The following is a 22,617-nucleotide window of genomic DNA, read 5'->3' on the forward strand; positions in this document are numbered from 1 at the left end:
GTTTGATTGTAAAGTTAGACCAGTTCTGCTCACTGTGGCTTCGTCAGTCTGTGGGAATCTTAATTCAGGGAATTTTCCACCTTCTGCATTGTTCTATGTTCTGCTGAGCTTCTGTACTTCCCTTGCCACAATAAACACCATTCAACACAGCGGGGAAATAACCAAACAAAGGCAAATCCACCGTCTACATCACGCTTTGACTGAGTGGCTTAAATGAGGAAAGAACACACACAGAATCTATTTATTTATTATTTGGCAATACAGTGTGCAGTTGGCCTTTCCAGCCCTTCAAGCTGTGCTACCCCAGCAACCCCTGACAAACCCGATAACCCAAGCCTAATCACAGGGCAATTCACAATGACCAAATGACCTACCTGGTACGTCTTTGGGCTGGAGCACCAGAGAAAACCGACACTTTCCACAGAGGGAACATACAGAGGCTCCATTCAGAATGGCGCTGGACTTGAACTCCAAACCCTGGAATGGCCCAAACTGTAATAGCATTGTTGTAACTGCTAAACACTGCAGGGTCAGACAGTATCTGTGGAGATGAATAAACAGTGAACATTTTGGGTGGAGATCCCTCACCAGGACTGGAGAGGGGGAAGATGCCAGAGTAAAGAGGTGGAGGAGGAGAAGGAGACGATAGGTGAAGCCAGGTAGGAGAGGGAGGGAGATGCTGGGAGGTGATAGCTGGAAAACGTAAAGGACTGAAGAAGAAGGAATAAGATAGGAGAGGAGAGTGGACTGTGGGAGAAAGGGAGGGAGGAGGGGAACTAGGGGGATGTGATAGGCAGTTGAGGAGAAGAGGCAAGAGGCCAGAGTGAGGTATTGAAGCAGAGGGGAGATGGCGGGGGTGGGGGGGGGGGGAAGAAAGACCATGAGACAGGAGCAAAATTAGTCCATTCATCCAATCGAGTCTGCTACACCACTTCATCATGGTTGATCCATTTCCCTCTCATTCTCCTGCCTTCTTCCTGTTAATCTCTCTCACTCTGACTAATCAAGAAATAGATTGAACAGATTCACCACATGCTGAAGAAATTGCCCATCTTCTCCATTCTAAATGGACCCTGTCACAGTGACCCCTGTTTCCATCCAGGGGGTCAGTGTGGACATGGTGGAGGATTACAAATACCTGGGGATACGAATTGACAATAAACTGGACTGGTCAAAGAACACTGAGGCTGTCTACAAGAAGAGTCAGAGCCGCCTCTATTTCCTGAGGAGACTGAGGTCCTTTAACATCTGCCAGACGATGCTGAGGATGTTCTACGAGTCTGTGGTGGCCAGTGCTATCATGTTTGCTGTTGTGTGCTGGGGCAGCAGGCTGAGGGTAGCAGACACCAACAGAATCAACAAACTCATTCGTAAGGCCAGTGATGTTGTGAGGATGGAACTGGACTCTCTCACGGTGGTGTCTGAAAAGAGGATGCTGTCCAAGTTGCATGCCATCTTGGACAATGTCTCCCATCCACTACATAATGTACTGGTTGGGCACAGGAGTACATTCAGCCAGAGACTCATTCCACCGAGATGCAACACTGAGCGTCATAGGAAGTCATTCCTGCCGGTGGCCATCAAACTTTACAACTCCTCCCTTGGAGGGTCAGACACCCTGAGCCAATAGGCTGGTCCTGGACTTATTTCTTGGCATAATTTACATACTACTATTTAACTATTTATGGTTTTATTACTATTTATTATTTATGGTGCAACTGTAACAAAAACCAATTTCCCCCGGGATCAATATAGTGTGACTATGACATCCTTCTATTCTGAGGCAGTGCCTTCTGGTCCTAGACTCTCCCACTATAGGAAACATCCTATCCACATTCATTCTATCTAGCTGTTTCATCATTCAAATGGTTTCATTGAGATCCCTCCCTCATTCTTCTGAACTTCAGTGAGTAAAGGCCCAGAACCATCAATCACTCCTCATACAATAAGCCTTTCATTCCCAGAATCATTCTTGTCAACTTCCTCTGAACTCTCTCCAATGTCAGCACGTCCTTTCTTAGATAAGGGGCCTGAACTGCTCACAATACTCCAAGTGAGGCCTCACCAATGCTCTATAAAGCCTCAATATTACATCCTTGCTTTTATATACTAATCCTCTTGAAATGAATGCTAACATTGCATTTGCCTTTCCGAGCACCGACTCAACCTGCAAATTAATCTTTAGAGAACACTGCACGGGGACTCCCAAGTCCCTTTGCACCTTGGATTTTTTAAATTTTCTCCCTGCTTAGAAAGTAGTCTATGCCTTTCCTTCTACCAAAGTGCATAGCTGTACAATTCCCGACACTCCGTTCCATCTGTCACTTCTTGCCCATTCTCCTAATCTGTCTAAATCCATCTGTGGCCTCCCTGCCTCCTCAGCACCCCTTATCCCTCCGCCTATCTTCATATCATTCACAAATTTGGCCACTAAGCCATCAACGTCATCATCCAGGTAATTGACATACAGAATAAAAAGAAGCGTTCCAAACACCAACCCTGCAGAACATCACTAGTCACCAGCAGCCAATCAGAAAAGGCCCCCTTTATTCCCCCTCTTTGCCTCCCGTCAATCTGCCACTGATCTATCCATGCTAGCATCTTGCCTGTAATACCATGGGCTCGTAGCTTGTTAAGCAGCCTCATGTGTGGCACCTTGTCAAAAGGCCATCTGAAAATCCAAGTATACAACATCTACTGATTCTCCTTTGTCTATCCTGCTTGCTATTTCCTCAAAGAATCCAACAGATTTATCAGGCAAGGTTTTTCCTTTATGAAACCATGTTGGTTTTGGTCTATCTTATTATGTGGCTCCAAGTATCCTGAAACCACATCCTTAACAATCGACTCCAACATCTTCTCAATCAGTGAGGTATGGGTAACTGGCCTATAATTTCCTTTCTTCTGCCTCCCTCCTTCCTTGAAGAGTGGAGTGAAATTTGCAATTTTCCAACCTTCCAGAACCTTGTCAGAACATATTGATTATTGAAAGGTGCCTCCACTATCTCTTCAGCCTGCCTCTTTCAGAATGCTGGGGTGTAGTCCAGCTGGGCCAGATGACTTCTCTACCTTCAGAGCTTTCAGCTTCCCGAGCACCTTCTCCCCAGTAATAACAACTACACTCACTTCTGCCCCCTGATGCTCTTGAAATTCCGGCACACCAAGACTAATGCAAAATACTAATTTAGTTCATCCACCATTTTCTGTCCTCTATTACTACTCTCCAGTAGTCCTATATCTAGTCTCACCTCTCTTTTACTTTTTATATATCTGAAAAAACATTTGGCATCCTTTTTGATATTATTGGCCAGTTTACTTTCATATTTCATCTTTTCCCTCCTTATAGGTTTTTTAGTTGCCTTCTGCTGGTTTTTAAAAGTTTCCAAATCTTCTAACTTTCCATTAATTTTTGCTCTATTCTTTGCCCTCTCTTTGGCTTTTATGTTGGCTTGGATTTCTCTTGTTAGCTATGGTTGCCTCATCCTTCCTTAAAAATACTTCTTCTTTGGGATGTAACTATCCTGCACTTTCCAAATTGCCCCCAGAAACTCCAGCCATTGCTACTCTGTCATCATCCCTGCCAGTGTTCTTTTCCAATCAGTTCTGGCCAACTCCTCTCTCATGCCTTTGTAGTTCCCTTTACTTCACTGATACATCTGACTTTAGCTTCTCTCTTTCAAATTGCAGGGTGAAGTCTATCGTATTATGATCATTGACTCCGAAGGATTCCTTTACCTTAAGATCCCTAATCAAACCCTGTTCATTACACACACCCAGTCCAGAATAGCTGATCCTTTGGTGGGCTCAACCACAAGCTACTCTAAAAAGCCATCTTGTAGGAATTCTACAAATTTTCTGTCTTGGGATCTGGCACCAATCTGAATTCCCCAATCTACTTACATATTGAAGTCCCCCATGACTATTGAAACATTGCTGTTTTGACACGCCTTTTCTATCTCCCATTGTAATTCGTAGTACACGTCCTGGCTACTGTTCGGAGGCCTGTATGTCACTCCCATCAGGATCATCTGACTCTTGCTGTTTCTTAACTCTACCCACAAGGATTCGCCATTGTTCCAATCTCATGCTGCCTCTTTCTAAAGATTATTTATTTTCTTTTTACCAACACAGCCACTCCTCCTCCTCTCCCTACCTGCTTGCTCTTTTGATACAACGTGTATCCTTGAATGTTAAGCTCCCAAATATAATCTTCTTTCAGTCATGATTCAATGATGCCCACAATGTCCTACCTGCCAACTTCAACCTGCGCTATGAAATCATCTACCTTATTCCATATATTGCAGCATTCAGATATAACACCTTCAGTCCCATATCTATCACATTTTTCGATATTGTCCCCCGTTTACACTGCAATTCCTCCCGCTGACTGCAATGTTGTTCTTTGATCTGTCTGTCCTTCCTGACAGACTCACTACACACTTCCCCTGCTTGTAAACCAACTGCCCCTTCCCATAAGGCCAGAAGACAAAGGGGCAGAAGTCGGCCATTTTTCCCATCGAGTCTGCTCCGACATTTTATCGTGAGCTGATCCATTCTCCCACTTAGTCCCACTCCCCCGCCTTCTCACCATAACCTTTGATGCCCTGGCTACTCAGATACCTATCAATCTCTGCCTCAAATACACACAGTGACTTGGCCTCCATTGCTGCCCGTGGCAACAAATTCCACAGATTCACCACCCTCTGGCGAAAAAAATTTCTTCGCATCTCTGTTCTGAATGGGCGTCCTTTAATCTTTAAGTCATGCCCTCTCGTACTAGACTCCCCCATCATGGGAAACAATTTTGCCACATCCACTCTGTCCATGCCTTTCAACGTTCGAAATGTTTCAATGAGGTCCCCCCTCATTCTTCTAAACTCCAAGGAATACAGTCCAAGAGCGGACAAATGTTCCTCATATGTTAACCCTCTCATTCCCTGAATCATTCTAGTGAATCTTCTCTGAACCCTTTCCAATGTCAGCACATCCTTTCTGAAATAAGGAGCCCAAAACTGCCCATAGTACTCCACGTGAGGTCTCACCAGTGCCTTATAGAGCCTCATATACTCTCCTATACTCTATTCCTCTAGAAATGAATGCCAACATTGCATTCGCCTTCTTCACCACCGACTCAACCTGGAGGTTAACCTTAAGGGTATCCTGCACGAGGACTCCCAAGTCCCGTTGCATGTCAGAACATTGAATTCTCTCCCCATTTAAATAATAGTCTGCCCGTTTATTTCTTCTGCCAGAGTGCATAACCATACACTTTCCAACATTGTACTTCATTTGCCACTTCTTTGCCCATTCTTCCAATCTATCCAAGTCCCTCTGCAGACTGTTTCCTCAGCACTACCGGCCCCTCCACCTATCTTTGTATCATCAGCAAACTTAGCCACAAAGCCATCTATTCCATCATCCAAATCATTGATGTACAACGTAGAAAGAAGCGGCCCCAACACAGACCCCTGTGGAACACCACTGGTAACCAGCAGCCAACCAGAATAGGATCCCTTTATTCCCACTCTCTGTTTCCTGCCAATCAGCCAACGCTCTATCCACGTATGTAACTTTCCCGTAATTCCATGGGCTCTTATCTTGTTAAGTAGCCTCATGTGTGGCACCTTGTCAAAGGCCTTCTGAAAATCCAAATATATAACATCCACTACATCCCCCTTGTCTAGCCTACTGGTAATTTCCTCAAAATATTGTGATAGGTTTGTCAGGCAGGATTTTCCTTTAAGGAAACTATGCTGAGTTCTGCTTATCTTGTCATATGCCTCCAGGTACTCTGTAACCTCATCCTTGACAATCGATTCCAACAACTTCCCAACCACCAATGTCAAGCTAACAGGTCTATAATTTCCTTTTTGCTTCCTTGCCCCCTTCTTAAATAGCGGAGTGACATTTGCAATCTTCCAGTCCTCCGGAACCATGCCAGAATCTATCGACTTTTGAAAGATCATCGCTAATGCCTCCGCAATCTCCACAGCTACTTCCTTCAGAACACAAGGGTGCATTCCATCTGGTCTGGGAGATTTATCTACCCTTAGACTATTCAGCTTCCTGAGTACTTTCTCTGTCGTAATTGTGACTGCGCACACTTCTCTCCCCTGACATCCTTGAGTGTCTGGTATACTGCTGACGTCTTCCTCGGTGAAGACTGATGCAAAATACTCGTTCAGTTCCTCCGCCGTCTCCTTGTCTCCCATTACAATTTCTCCAGCATCATTTTCTATTGGTCCGATATCTACTCTCACCTGTCTTTTACTCTTTATATACTTGAAAAAGCTTTTAGTATCCTCTGATATTATTTGCTAGCTTCCTTTCATAGTTCATCTTTTCCCTCTTAATTACCTTCTTAGTTTCCTTTTGTAAGCTTTTAAAAACTTCCCAATCCTCTGTCTTCCCACTAATTTTTGCTTCCTTGTATGCCCTCTCCTTTGCTTTAACTTTGGCTTTGACTTCTCTTGTCAACCACGGTTGCATCCTTTTTCCATTTGAAAATTTCTTCTTTTTTGGAATATATCTGTCTTGCACCTTCCTCACTCTCGCATAAACTCCAGCCACTGCTGCTCTGCCATCCTTCCCGCTAGAGTTCCTTTCCAGTCAACTTTGGCCAGTTCCCCTCTCATGCTACTGTAATTTCCTTTACTCCACTGAAATACCGACACATTGGATTTCGGCTTCTCTTTCTCAACTTTCACAGTGAACTCAATCATGTTATGATCACTGACTCCTAAGGGTTCCTTCACCTCAATCTCTCTGAACACCTCTAGTTCATTACACAATACCCAATCCAGTACAGCCGATCCCCTAGTGGGCTCAACAACAAGCTGTTCTAAAAAGCCATCTCACAGACATTCTACAAATTCTCTCTCTTGAGATCCAGTGCCGACCTGATTTTCCCAATCCATTCGCAGGTTAAAATCCCCCACAATTATCATAACACTGCCCTTCTGACAAATCTTTTCTATTTCCTGTTGTAATTTGTAGTCTACATCACTGTAGCTGTTAGGAGGCCTGTATATAACTGCCATCAGGGTCCTTTAACCCCTGCGATTTCTTAGCTCAACCCATAAAGATTCTGCACCTTCCGATCCTATGTCACCTCTTTCTAATGATTTAATATCACTTCTTACCAATAAAGCCACGCCTCCCCCTCTGCCTACCTTCCTATCCTTCCGATACACTGTGTATTTTTGGACATTCAGTTCCCAGAGACATGCATCCTTTAGCCAGGTCTCAGTGATGGCCACAATATCATACCTGCCAATCTGTAGCTGTACGACAAGATCATCCACCTTATTCCTTCTGCTGCGTGCATTTAAGTATAACACCTTAAGACCAGTATTTAGCACTTTTTGCTTTGATTGCACTGTAACTCATCCCAATGGCTGCAAATTTGCCCCATCACCTGCCTGTCCTTCCTGACATCTTTACTGCTCACTATCTTAGACTTATTTCTGCTTTCCCCCTCCTCCGTTCTATCATTCTGGTTCCCATCCCCCTGCCAAATTAGTTTAAACCCTCCCTAACAGCTCTAGTAAACCTTTCTGCCAGGATATTGGTCCCCTTCAGGTTCAGGTGTAACCTGTCCTTTTTGAACAGGTCATACTTCCCCCAGAAGAGATCCCAATGATCCAAGAATCTGAAGCCCTGCCCCCTGCACCAGTCTCTCAGAGACTTCATCTGCCTGATCCTACTATTCTTGCCCTCGCTAGCACATGGCACAGGCAGCAATCCTGAGATTACTACCCTGGAGGTCCTGCTTCTCAGCTTCCTTCCTAACTCCTGGAAATCTCTCTTCAGGACCTCCTCCCTTTTCCTATTTATGTCATTGGTACCGATATGTATCAAGACAACTGGGTACTCGCCCTCTCCCTTCAGAATAATCTGGACCCGATCCAAGACATCCTGTACCCTGGCACCTGGGAGGCAACACACTATGCAGGTATCTCTGTCAGGCTCACAGCCTGCTGCGTTCACCAGCAACTTTGATGTGTGTCACAGAATCTCCTGTCTGTTCCCCTGACTATGGAATCCCCTATGACTACTGCATTCCTCTTCTCTCTCCTTTCCTCCTGCTCAGTGCCAGAGACCCGGTCACCGTGGGCGTCCCCAATCAGGTCATCCCCCTCAACAGCATCCAAAACAAGATACTTGTTGCTGAGGGGGGCAACCACAGGGGTGCTCTCCACTATCCGGGCATTTTCCTTCCCTCTCCTGACAGTCACCCAGTTTTCTGACCCCTGTAGCCTAGGGATGACTACCTCCCTGTAGCTCCTGTCTATCACTTCTTCACTTTCCCTGATAAGCAGTAGGTCATCAAGCTGCAGCTCCAGATCCCTAACACGGTCTCTGAGGAGCTGCATCTCGGTGTACCTGGGGCAGATGTGGCCATCAGGGAGGCTGGAGGTCTCCCAGGATTCCCACATCTGACACCCTGCACAAAGCACTAACCCTGCAGACATGCTACCTAATTCTACAGGAGTGAAACAAGGAAAAATAAGTCTACTCACCCACTTACCTCACCAAACAGACAAACTTTTTAAACCGTTAGCTCGTACCATTAGCTGTGTGAGCCCTGCTGTTCCTCTGTCTGTCTGGGCTGATTTGCCAAAGGGAAAAAAGGAGTCGGTGCCTCGCTCACGCCTCTTCCCATTACCGCCGAAGCCCGTCGAGCCAAAGCCCTACAATCTGCTACCATTCATTCCGCTGCCTGCTCCGACTGCTGCTCGCTGTATAGGGTGGTCTCCTTTTTAAACTCTCTGTGCTGTCCTGTGTACATCACGCACCTGCGCAGTCTCATCCTTCGTGCACTCGAAGAAGTTTAAAAAAAAACTGCCTTCCTTCAGAATTCAGCTTACGCTGCTCTTCTTGTCCCAATCCAAAAGACAGCCGTTGGAAGTCCCCATCCCCATCACTCCATTTCCCCTCTGCCAATTTAGTTTAAACCCTCCCTAATAGTTCCAGCAAGCTTGCCTGCAAGGATATCGCCCTCCTCAGGTTCAGGTGTAGCCCATCCCTTTTGTACAGGTCATTAGTTCCCCAGAATATATCCCAATGCAATCTAACGATCTAAAACCCTGCCCCCTACACCAATTTCTCAACCATGCATTCATTTGTTAAATCATTCTATTCTTACCCTCACTGGCATGAGGCACAGGCAGCAATTCAGAGATTTCTACTCTGGAGGTCCTGCTTTTCAGTTTTTTTTAACCTAACTCCCTAAATTCTCTCTCAGTACCTCCTCTTTTTTCCTACCTATGTCATTAGTGCCAATATGTTCCAAGACTTCTGCCTGCCCTTTAGAATGCCCTGGGCCCAATCCCTGACCCTGGCACCTGTGAGGCAAATTACCACCTGGGTGTCTCTATTGCGCCCACAGAATCACGTCTACTTGTCTAACTATGGAATCCCCTATTATTACTACTACCACCCTCTTCTCAACCCTTCCCTTCAGAGCCATAGGGCTAGATTCATTGCCGAAGAGCCAGTTGCTGTGACTCCCCCAAGTTAGGTTGTCCCCCTCAACAGTATCCTAAGTGATATTCTTACTACAGAGGGGAAGGCCACAGGGGCACTCTGCACTGGCAACCCACTTCCCTTCCCTCTCCTGACAGTCACCCCTTTACCTGCCTCCTGCAGCTTGAGTGTGACTACCTCCCCGTAGCTCCTATCTATCTCCTCTGCAGTTTCCTGCAAGGCCACTGAGCTGGAGCTCCACTTCCTTAACATGCTCCCTGAGGAGCTGCAGCTCGGTGCACCCAGTGCAGACGAGGTTATCTGGGAAGTTGGAGGTCTCCCAGGATTCCCACATCTCACACAAAGAACACTGCTCTAACAGATGAGGAATGAAGAAGAAGAAATCCACCAGATACTTACCTCGCTGAAGCCTGTTCCGACCGAGGCCTGATGAGCCAAAGCCTCCCCACCTTCCCACTCTAACCCTGATCCACTGACAATATTGCCACTCCAAAAATGGCTGCCCTGCTTTCCCCTGCCTTACTTTTTATTTGCCCTTGCTAATGAATCGTGGCCACACCACTGTAAAAAGCCAAAATCCCCCAAAAGCTCCTGTTTTTTTAATCTCTTGCTCCTGGACTTGTGTGAGGCCTCCTCTGCCCATTTGACTGCGATTGTGCCACCAAAAAATTACAAGAAGTTGGAGAAACCAATGTTCATGCCATCAGGTTGGAGGCTACCTCGATAGAAGATGAAGTGCTGCCCCTCCAACCTGAGAGTGGCCTCATTGTGGCAGTAGAGGAGGCTGTGAAGCGACATGTTGGAATGGGAACTGGGATGGGATTTAAAATGGTTGGTCACCAGGATACCTGCTTGTTGTGGTTGGAGGGGAAAAGGAAATTTGCTTTGGCATATCGAGCCTGAGGAAATTTTGAGTTTTCATCTCTGTGAGAGTGAACTGAAGGGCAGCATTTACCTCCCATGATCTAGTGGGCTCAGTGTAAAGCAGTCATAGAATACTTTAGCACAGAAACAGGCCCTTTGGCCCATCTAGACCATGCCTAGTCCCATCGAGCTGCACCTGGACCATAGCTTTCCAAACCCCCCTATCCATATATTTATCCAAATTTCTCTTAAATGTTGCATTCAAACCTGCATTCTGCTGTCAGATTGTTCCACCCTCTGAGTGGAAACGTTCCCCCCCAGGATCCCCTTAAATGTTTACCTTTCACCCTTAAACCATAACCTCACCCAATGTCAATGAAAAAAACCTGCTTGTATTTACCCTATCTGCACTCTTCATAGTTTTGTACACCTCCATCAAATCTCCCCTTATTCTCCTATGCTCCAGGGAGTAACATCCTAACCTGTTCAACCTTTCCCTATAACTCAGGCCCTCAATTCCTGGCAACATATTTGTAAATTTTCCCTGCACTCTTTCAACCTTGTTTACACCTTTCCTGTAGGTGGGTGAACAGAACTGCACACAACACTTCAAATTAGGCCTCACCAATGTTTTACACAGTTTCAACATAACATCCCAACTCCCGTACTCAATACATTAAATTACGAAGTCCAATATGCCAAAAGTTCTCTTTTTAACCCTGAGTACCCTTGATAAGGAGTGATGACCACTGCCTAAGGCGGTCTGGATAGAGGGTCCCAGCCCCGAAAGTTGACCAATCATTTCACTCCACAGAAGCTTCCTGACTTGCTGAGTTTCTCCAGCGTTCTGTGTGTGTTGCTCAGGATTTTCAGCAACTCCAGAATCTCTTGCACCTCAGAATTATTCACCTTCTTGTCACCAGAGCAGCAGACTGCTACAATTCTCAAAATATTTTGTGTGGAACCAGTTTAATCTTCTTCTTCGCTCTTAGACCATGCAGCATAGGAGCAGATAGGCCATTTGGCCCATTGAGTCTTCTCCGCCATTCCACCGTGGCTGATTTATTTTCCCTTGCAACCCCACTCTCCTGCCTTCTGCCCATAACCTTTGATGCCCTGACCAAACATGAACTAACAATCTCCGTTTTAAGTATACCCAATGGCTTTGGCAACAAATTAAACAGACTCACCACCCTCTGACTGAAGAAATTCCTCCTCACCTCTGTTATGTCCCTCTATTCTGAGGCTGTGCCCTCTGGTCCTAAACTCCCCCACCATCAGAAACATCCCCTCCATTTCCACTCTATCTAGGTCTTTCAGTATCCGATAGGATTCAATGGGATCCCCCCCTTCATCTAAACTCCGGCTACTCCAGGGCTCAAATACTTGCACTAACGGCACTTTGTGCATTACTGTGATAATCTGGTGCTGTTGCAGCTTATTTTCTGCTACTTACTCTATTTAATACTGTTTTTCTATTACTGTCTTGTTTTAATTGCCTGAGAGGAAGCCAAACAGAGTTTCGTTGTACAATGAAATATAATGACAATAAGGATCATTCAGTACAACTTAATACAAACCTAGAGGCATCAAACGCTCCTCATATATTAACCCTTTCATTCCTGGGACAATTCTCGCGAACCTCCCCTCCAATGCCAACATGGAGTACAATTGCTGTAAGTCACCTTAAGAAGATTGAGCGGTCACTTTGATATATTTTGGGGAGGAAACACTGGAACTGCTAAGATCCAAATGAAGACAATGGAGGCAGATCTATAGCATAGCTTGTTTATTTTTTTTAACTTTTTTTTTGCATAGGGAAACATATTCACTTCCAGTAACTGTATGTAGTATGAGCAGCTGCGAACAGCAATGGCAAAATACAATGGTTATAATCAAATTTGAAGCTGAGTTCACACCAGCTTGAAACGAGTGGTGCTTTAGTTGCAGATATTCTGTACATCTGTGCACGTGAGCAGCAACAGCACTGCTCTTTCACTTTGTCCCTTTACATACTTAGCTAAGGATTAATAGGCAAGTACAATCAAAATAAAAAGGTTTTCTTTTGTGTTGCTGGAATCAATGTACTGTGGTGAAGAAGATATACTTTGTCAGAACTTTGCATCGAGCAACCAAAGAACCACACGTTTGATCTGGTGTGTAGTGTGTTTATGTCTGTGCAGTAAGCAAGCGTTTATTGATTAACTACTGTAATACTCTAAAATATAATGAAAAACCCTCAGAAATAACATGGTCTCAGCATGTTCTCAGAGAAATGATCTCTTCCCGGAAAGTAACGCACATGGACTCACGACAGTGATGTTGAAAGGACATTTGCAATAGAGACTGCGTGACGACGAATCTTAAAAAAAGGACTGATAAACTCAGGCTTTGCAAAGCAAAATTGAATTCAGCAGTCGATTATCAGGCACTGCATTTATTAAAAATGTTTTTTGGTACTCTTTTTTTCCCGCTGGCTTGTTAAAATGGTTATAAATAATTGTAGAGGATAATGCAACAGCTCTGCTGACCATTGCTCTCTATACAAGCACGTCAACATGGACCCCAGTCGTTATGCTGTTGTCATGCTGATCAGCAGATCACTCCCTACAGAACCACGTGTGGTAGGAAAATGAGCTGCTTTGCTGGATCTTTTGCCTATTTTCCTGCTATTTTATACAATAAAGTTCGGTGTAATTTGAACAAAGCATGCCAAGTATAACCTTGTTTACATGGAGCTGCTGGGTTCGGGCACTGTAGCTGAATTAGGGCTTTATCCGTGGGTGGGTCCAAATAAAATTGGGTTTTAACAGTCCAATTAAACTTACTCCAGGAATGAAAGAGTTAATGTATGTGGAGCGTTTGGTAACTCCGAGCCGGTACCCACTGGAGTTTAAAAGAATGAGAGAGGATCTCATGAAATCTATTGAATATTGAAAAGCCCAGATCGAATGGACGTGGAGAGGGTGTTTCCTATAGTAGGCGGGTCTAGGACCAGAGGGCACAGCCTCTGAAGAGAGAGACATCCACTTAGACCAGAGATAGGGAGGAATTTCTTTAGCCAGATGGTGGTGAATCTGTAGAATTCATTGCACAGACAGGTGTGGAGGCCAAGTCATTGGGTGCCAAATGTTACAAGGAGAAGGCAAGAGAATGGGCTTGAGTGGGTTAATTAATCAGCCATTATAGAATAGCGAAGCAGGCTCGATGGGCTGAGTGGCTTAGTTTTGTTCTCATGTCTTAGGTCTTATATTGCTTTTAATTTACAGTTAATAGAGGTTATGTACTAGGTTCATTGTGAATTGCACAGAATAATTCAACCACTTTGCTGACTGAATTATCACTCTGACAATAGTAAGCCTCACAATGTTGAATAAGTAATGGAGTTATTATTAAATGCAAAATAATTATCATAATGATGCATCTTCAACAATAGGATTTAGGTTCAAGAATGGATGTAGAATATTTGATTTTCAATTCTTTCATTATTGGATGTGGAATATTTAAGTGAAACTGCAAAATGATTTCAATATTTTAGTAACCAAAATGTAATCAAAAGTTTGTGACTGATTCGTGAGATTCATGGGAGAAAGTAAATGGATAAAGCATTGTTTTTCTGGAAATGTCTTAGAGTGGATAATGATGTGGACAGGAATTGACTAACATGAGGTAATTTTAGAAGGAAATGAATCTAGCGTGACGAGTCCAGTTAATGCTGGACCCAGCCCCACGCCGAGTCTCCCAATAGACAGACCCCGATCACTGCTCACTGTCCATGTAAAAAAGGTTGAGGAATTAACTGCTCTCTAAACCTGATTGTCAAAGATGGAAAACTGAGTTTGCCAAACCAGCCTGAAAAAAATGCGTTTTACACCCAGCAAGGTGACAAAACCCTTCACAAACTTCCTTTCAAGTTTAGAGTTTTTTTTGCACAGTCTGAATAAAATGCCTCTGCAATTGACAGGTGGCTTTGAGTCACCTCATTGGTCCGACGTTTCCCGTCTTTCAATGAGACTTCCAGAGATGTAGGTACAGATGTTTAGATGTGTATGTGAAAGAACAATATCAGTATATCTACTGCCTTCTACAAAATGTAATCTGGCCGTTGAATGTGTGTCATGGCGCTTCACTGCAAAGGAGGTGCACAAGAGATCATAAAGAGCTGGAGATTGTGATGGAATTTTGCATATTCCCTTCAGGCTAACTGAAACAACTAGCACATTTTGCAGGGGGTTAGATAAAACCTTTGAGAGAAAAAAAAATATCTGTGGCATAGGCCTAAGAATGGTGTTGATTTGACTAATGCGGTGACTACCGACAATGTAAATGGCAGCTTGTTCCGTTCCAGTCCCTGTCTTGAGTTATTGCAGAAACGGAAAGGGTGAAAGATGTGGAACAGTGCAAATTTATCCAGGGTTTGAGGAGGGAAATGAGTTTTGTTAGTTTCTGAATGGCTGCCGTGGCACAAAGCATGTGCCTTCTTTGCAGTTCGGGTCTTTACTATGCAGACTGAGAGAGAAGCTGATGAGTAGAGGAGAGGGCAGCCAGTCACTGCATCCCTGAGAGCTTTGAATGGGCAGGAGTTCAACTGAAAGTGGTTAGAACCAACTAGAAATAATATTAGAGCAATGCTCTTTGTTCAAACAGGGCTAACAGACGGTGGTTTCCAAAGTTATTGACACCTTCCAGATTTGTGAGACAACGGTCTGGAGGAAGGGATTCATTGTAATTGGTGCTCCACTTCTTATCAAATCAAGTCAAAGCAAACAAAGTATTTTGGACTATAATTGTACATGGAGACACAAAAAAACTGCAGATGATGGAGTCTGAAACAACAAACAAAATGGTGGAAGAACTCAGCAGATCAGGCAGCATCTGTGGAAGGAAATGGACAGTCGACATTTCCGGTTAAGACCCTTCGTCCAGAGTCCATTTGCTCCAGATGAAAAGTCTTGACTTGAAATGCTGACCCTTTGAGTTCCTACATCATCTTGTTTGTTTGAGGTTTACAAGACACTCAGGTTCACTGGAGAAGAACAGGGATTATAAAAAGATGATTGGAAATGTATGAATAAAGTCTCTTTGAAATTAAGAATAGGTTTCGAACAGCAATACTCATTTTGATTTTAAAACACTTTTATAGAGGGAATGTAGAGGAAGTAACAGGCTAGGATATCTTCGATGGAAACTTTCAAACCTGTGATTTGGAAACTGGATGTTTCAAGAGATATAAACACAAGAGGTTCTGCAGATACTGGAAATCCGGAGCAACACACATAAAATGCTGGAGGAATTCAGCAGGTTTTATTTTGTTTTAAATTTTATTATTAAGATACACTGCGGAATAGGTCCTTCTGGCCCTTCGAGCCACACCGCCCAGCAATTCCCTGATTTAATCCTAGCCTACAACGGGACAATTTACAATGACCAATTAACCTCCCAACTGGTACGTCTTTGGACTGTGGGAGGAAACCGGAGCACCCAGAGGAAACCCACGTGGTCACGGGGAGAGCGTACAATCTCCTTACAGGCAGCAGGGGAAACTGAACTGCGTCACTTGTTCTGTAAAACGCTGTGCTAACCACTATGCCACCGTGCCGCTCTGTCAGGCAGCATTTCTGGAGAGGAATAAAGTGTCGACGTTTCGGGATGACACCCTTCATCAGGACTGGAAGGGATGGGGATAGGAGGCAGAATAGAAAGGTGCGGGGAGGGGGGAGTGGAGGAAAATCATGGCTGACTTGAATTGCTTAGATTTTCTGAGGAGGTAGCAAGGAGGATAGTTGAGTCAAGTTGAAGGACGTTCTGATAAGGGGTCTCGGTCTGAAACAATAACTCTTTACTCCTCTCTGTAGAAGCTGCCTGATCTGCTGAGTTCCTCCAGCATTTTGTGTGTTTTGTGTGTGGTGTGTGTGTGTGTGTGCGTGTGTGCATGTGTGCGTGTGTGCGTGTGTGTGTGTGTGTGTGTGTGTGTGTGTGTGTGTGTGCGTGTGTGTGTGTGTGTTATCGGGAGATTTTGTTTTGCTTGGAAGAGTGGAAGGGCTGACTCATATTTTGGACTGGATACAAGCTCTCAATAAACTGGAAAACTGACTGGAATTCTGAAGGAGGATTAATCCCCAAAATTAGGGCAATAAAAATCGGGAAGGAATTCTTAAACATAGAAGCGTGGAAACACATTACAAAGGATTAAAGATCACTGTCAGTCTGCACATAGACCTGACCCTCCAGAACTTTCACAATTGACAGCGTTCGCTTTACAAACAACAACAAAAGTCATCACCCAACTCAGAACCCCTGTAGGAATAATAAAAAAGGTCACATGTTTGATTGTGGCAGCATTCTATCCTGCTTGAAGCTGATGGATGGAGGAGAATTCTCGAGTACAAGGATTTCACGGAGCACGCGGTCAGCCATTGCCAAAAATTTAAATACACGTAAACATGTTTTCTGTCCTGCCTTAAAAATAAACTAGCTACCAGCTTTGCATCGTCCTTCGCACAAACAATACTGTACATTGCATACAACAATTTGTTGGGCTCCCTCGCCCTACAAAGAGTACAGGTAATCTGTTCTACTCTCACCAGTTCAGCACTTGAAAGTCTACAGACTTTTTTTAAGCAGTCAAAAAGACTACAATGACGACATTCCTTCTCAAAATTCCAAGTGTTTCTTACAAGTTTGACATAATTACTCTTCATAAAATAAAGCATTTTTTTCCATTTACAATGGCTCTTTTACACCAGAAGTCTATACTTCTAAAGTATAGGAATACGCAAAACCATAAAAATGAGGAGAATTACTGTATTTAAATACAGTAAGGGTAACAGGTGAGTTTAACTCATATCCAGTACCCATGGAGGAAGAATACTCTACAAATGGTATATAATGCTGAACTTTCTTAATAAGCCAGTGTAATGAAACTTTTTTTTGTACTTTTCTCATTACAAAAGTCTTTGCCTTTATAAAATAGGGTAGATTAAGGAAAACATACTTAATAAAACTATACAGCTTACAAATTACACAGTCTGCAAGGAAGGCAGCTAACGTCCAAGACAAAGATGTGACAAGGATTGAACCTACTGGCGATGCCCTAGTTCTTGTCCTCCTTGTTCAGCATCTTGGCTAGCATACCAAGTGTCAATCAAATGCAATTTATTAAAGCTCCGAGACATTAGTAGGGTCTTAAAGCAGAGCTGTATGTGATTTGGTATCACTTATCATTCCACCTTGTACAGGTGGCTTTTTGTGTTGAACACCACCATACCAAACTGACACTCCACAACTATTGCTTTAAGTTACGATTTTTCAGTTTTTATGTACAACCTTAATTCATGGTTTTTCCAATTCTGATATGCAGCTTTTCCTTAAAAGCTCAGGACAGTTGACAGTCGAAGCTGTGAAGCACTTAGGTCTGGTGGGATAGTCGGTCCCATGTATTGATGGGACCGTTTCCTGCTCAAATCAGATTTAGGTACAGATGGACAACAGCAGCTATGCCACCAAGTAACGCAGGCCAACAACTTTTCAAAAAGAGCCACACTGAAGAACTTCGTCCTCAGATTAAAAAAGGGATTGATACACTGCTGAGATCTTACCTTTCTAAAGCAACATATATGATTGTAAGTGATTATTAATTAAATCAATGTTTAAAAACTCCGCCATGGACGGTCCCAAGCACGGCTGTGAATGGAGGAAGATTGGGCATGGGGCTAGAAAAACCCCATCCCGTAAACGCCTAGAGCTGCAGGAACGCCAATAGAAACTACAAAGACCTCTTCCCCGTGAGAGGAAGGGTCTTCAAAGATGGGCTACTCCTGGGGACAACTTAAAAGGCTGGCCCAGGATAGAAGTCTCTGGCAAGCTGCTGTTGGTGGACTATGCCCCAGTAGGTATTATGGGGTTTAAACACTTGACCCACACTTGGCCGAAATGTTGGGCCTGATATACACACTACGATTGCTAATAGCCTGCCCAAGTGGCTCTAATTAAGGTAATTGTTTTTCTGAGTTCATCATTTGAACCACCAGGACACAAGAAAATATTCTTTCATTGATAGTGCTTCACAGCCTCACTGTAAATATACATTTTCCCCTCCCATGTTCATCCTCCTTAATCATGGATTAGTCTTTACTTGTCACAGGAGAAGGACCTATCTTTCTTTCTGTATAGAGAGCAGCACCAACTTTGGTCAATTAAAATAAAATTAAAATTAAAAATCTAGAAACGTTGTAGTTATGTGTGCTAACTCAGAGTGATTAAAACAAGCTACATGCTCTATGTCTACAAGACTGGTATTGCATATTTTCCAAAGAGTCAAACCAATAGGAGCTGGAAGACGCAACTAGGGAGAAATAAAAGGGGAACTCTTTCATTAAAATATTAGTGACAAATAATGTTGAAAAGCAATGTTCCTACATGACTGCAAGGTGAATATATTCTATATGAAAATCCACAGAATCACTGGAATACTGATAATTAGTGCCGTTACAATGTCCTATGAAGCAAAAATCATAAATCCTTACATTTTTACCAATGATATTTTTCTTAATGACAAGCAACCACACATGCAGCCAAAAATTTGTGCAGTGATACCAAGGATTTTTTTTTTGTTCTTTTTTTAAACATTTTTTCTCAAAGGCAAGGCACATAATGTGGTATAAAATTCCGTGCAAATTAGGAAAGGATTTTTTGTTGGGAAAAGAGTGAGGCCAGCACATAGTCGCCATGCACATCAGGATTCAGCATAGAGCTGACTGGATTTGTTTTTTGTGTTGCTGGATCACAAAGTATACTATCAAAGCACCATGCATCACTCAGCACCTTTGATGAAAAAAGAAAATGTTACTATAAATACGTCTATAGAGTTTGCCTCACTTTTCTGCTTACACTGTGAGGTTTTGGATGCCAGCAATGTAGCTCAGGCAAGGCTGTACCTGAGCTGGTAAACTAAGCATACATGGATAGAAATTTGTTCAGGTGCAAACTTCTTTCGTCAAAAGCTTTCAGTGTGAACAAAGACTGAAAATTATGCCAAATATTGCTTTCGATATGTGTCAGTTTAATGAAAATGATATCGTGTGCACAAGTGCTAGTCTTTCCTTTTTAATGAGGGCAGCTGGCTACCCTCCGCTTAAAAAAATAAAATAACACGTAACATACTAAGGCATTTGTGTTCACCTCTGTAAGGTGGGTGGGGGGTGTTTGGGATGTGGGGTTCAGGGATGGGGGGAGGGGAATGGTGTTTCGTTGCACTTTTTGCCACGGTTCCCTGGCGACAACAATTTGCCCCGTTTTACAGTCCTGGGGTGCGAGGACAAGTTAAAAAGAATCACTAAGTTAGAAATTTGTTTCCTTTCAATTGCACGTGCCTCTTCAATCTTTACAAAAGATTATACTTTCTCTGTTAAAACAATTAACTTGTTCTTTTAAAATGCAGCAATCATTTTAGTTCCCCCCCACCAATTCAAAGTTGATCACCGATCGAATGCTACAGCCAATGTATGATTTTGAAACTACTTCCAACATTGTTGAAATCTGGTCCTGTTCTCCTGATAATCACTGAAAAGTGTGTATATTGAGGAATTGACACATGGCATTTAGAACTAAAACAAAAACAAAAAATCCCCCCATAATATCAATTCTTGAAACATTTTGCTTACCCTGCTCCCAAAAGATAACCTACTAATGATATTCTTGAGCTTGCAGCCGTTGTATGTTTAAGAATGAACCAGGCCCTATGACTGAGAAGGATGTGTGGTAGTGTGAGGCCTTGCACTGACATGGCCTATGGAGAATTCCCAGAATTCCTCCACACCCTACATGCAACCGCCAATGTCTCCCAAAACTATCACCAAAACCTATGTATGTACCTAATGGACTAGGCCATGCGCTAGTGAAAAGCAAAAATAAACTAAAACCAGTAAATCTACTGCTCTGGTAGGTGAGCTTCTATATCTGTAATATTAGGTGCATGCAAAAAAGTAACTGAGGCTTAGGGTGGGAAAATTGGAATTGAAAACTATAAGCATTTATCTGACTTGATTTTGCATTGTGGTTTATCACAAATAATCATAAAAATAATGTGTTTAAAGTTTCATGTAAGTTAAATCATTCATTACTGTGTAAGATGTTTCTAACACTGCAAATATTTAATTTTGTCATTAGCTTATTCACTGCAGTGGAAGAGAAATTGTTCTCTGATGTCCCACCTGATAGATCGAGACCAGACAACCAGACCTCTGGTTAATCTGCCATTCAATCTAGGTTTGACAGAATTCTTTAAAGCAATTTTTAACGGTGTCAGCTTCAGCAATTTAGTTAGTTTGTATTTTTTAGAGATTCAGCACGGAAAAGGCCCTTCCGGTCCTTTGGGCTGCTCCACTTAGCAATACCCCTTGATTTAACCCTAACCTAATCACAGGACAATTTACAATGACCAATTAACCTACCCGGTATGTCTTTGGACTGAGGGAGGAAACTGGAGCACTTGGAGGAAACCCACGCATTTCATGGGGAGGATGTACAGAGGACATTGGGACTGAACTCTGAACTCCGACCCCTGTCACACTAACCGCTACACTACCATGGCACCCCAAAATCAATGGAATGATCTTACACCAGAGTATTAAACACATTTGTTTGTGTAGTATAGTAGATAAATAATTCTCGTGTTTAGTTTGGCCAGAAGCACAGGAAGTTAACTTGACGTTGAGCTATGGATTAGCCAGACTAAAGTCACGGCCTTCAATGTGTAGGCTTCTTTAGTGCATATCTTTGTTGTAATTAAAACAATAATAAAGTTAGTTTAAAAACAAAAAATCACAACAATTATAATCAAGATGGTTTTGTAAAAAAAAGTGGAAGAATTGACCTTAAACTGAGATTGTATTTTAGTAGACCTGTCCTCAGGTACTCCAATACAGAGGTACAATTAATTCTCTGTGCATTTCTGCACCTGAATGGGTATGGTATTCATTGATTCTATTGTATTTCTTTGTTCTACTGTGAATGCCTGCAAGAAAATGAATTTCAGGGTTGTATATGGTAATATATTTGTACTTTGATAATAAATTTACTTTGAAATTTGAACTTTCTACTTCAGGTGGCTTCTAAATGCTTATGCTGTCTGTCAATTCTGTAAATTGTTCTTTTAAAAAGGAAAAAAAGTCAAAAGATAACCATAATGCAGTTATGAATTATGTTTAGCTGATGAAGGTTAATTTTCCCACCCTGTCAAAAGCGTATTTAGTAAACTTTGTTCTGTAATTATTTTTAAGAAATATAAAGGCTTATTTTGCATAAAAGAGACGGGGACACCTCAGGCTAAGCTTCAGTCAACGGATGAAGTGAATTGCACCCATCTTCGGAACATGTTGGTAGGATGATAGTGTTTCTGACTTGACATCTTCTTTTAAAGACGAGCTTATAAGTAGCCTTCTCCCTTGTTTCTCTCTGTTTTAAACTTGAAACCAAAGTCGACGCTCACTCATGTTCCTTGAAACACGATTACACAGCTTCGGTAATACTTGAGAGGGGTCTTTGACTATCCCAGATACCAGGACTGTGGAAAGAAACAAAATACAAACTTTAGTGACACCAGAGAGAAAATTCTGCTGCACAATGCGGACACCGGCTACCGAGAAGAAAAACCATTCCAAACATCACGCCAACAGCAACTGATTAGAGTCATAGAGCACCACAGCACAGAAACAGGACCTTTGGCCCATCTAGTCTGTGACAAACACCTCCCTCCCTCTTGCAGCAAACACAAAATGCTGAAAGAACTCAGCAGATCAGGTAGCATCTATGGAAATGAATCAATAGTTGGCGATTTGAGCCAAGTGCTGTGTATTTAATATTTCAATAGCATTTGAATAATATTGTAAATACATTATTTGATTGAGCGTTCTTGTTCATTTAAATAATTCATTACAGATTATATGTAAAAATAAGCGAATTGCATACATCATGACACTACCATGTGACACATGTGCAAGCACTTAAAGTAAACATGAAGTTAGATATGTTATTCCTTGTTTTTCTTTCACTTAGTTTGATATTTTGGTGTTACAAAGCATAACAGTGGTGATGAGGCAGTTTTAAACGAACCTGAGACAACTCCTTACCTGTAGAAGCGCAGCGAGATGTTCGAGTTTTTCAAAAAGCACAGCAACCGTCAAGTAAAAAGAAAAGGGCAACGCATCATACTTCATTTGGAAAGGACTGACTTGGTTGAGTTATAAAAAAGGCAGAAAACGGAAG

The 22,617-nt window shown here is 42.8% G+C and overlaps 1 protein-coding gene across 3 annotated transcripts in view; it reads right to left on the reverse strand.

Moving 5' to 3' along the window:
• Positions 1-12,127: 12,127 nt before the first annotated feature.
• The window catches only part of LOC134337222 (nuclear factor 1), a 501,291-nt gene continuing 490,801 nt past the window's right edge, over positions 12,128-22,617 (reverse strand). For all 3 annotated transcript variants that reach the window (XM_063032051.1, XM_063032050.1, XM_063032052.1), the window contains one exon: positions 12,128-21,916. In XM_063032051.1, coding sequence (XP_062888121.1) covers positions 21,899-21,916 — 18 coding nt within the window. In that variant the 3' untranslated portion in view covers positions 12,128-21,898. The remainder of the gene's footprint in view (positions 21,917-22,617) is intronic.

The sequence above is a fragment of the Mobula hypostoma genome, chromosome 24 (assembly GCF_963921235.1).
Source record: "Mobula hypostoma chromosome 24, sMobHyp1.1, whole genome shotgun sequence".
NCBI classification, from domain to species: domain Eukaryota; kingdom Metazoa; phylum Chordata; class Chondrichthyes; order Myliobatiformes; family Myliobatidae; genus Mobula; species Mobula hypostoma.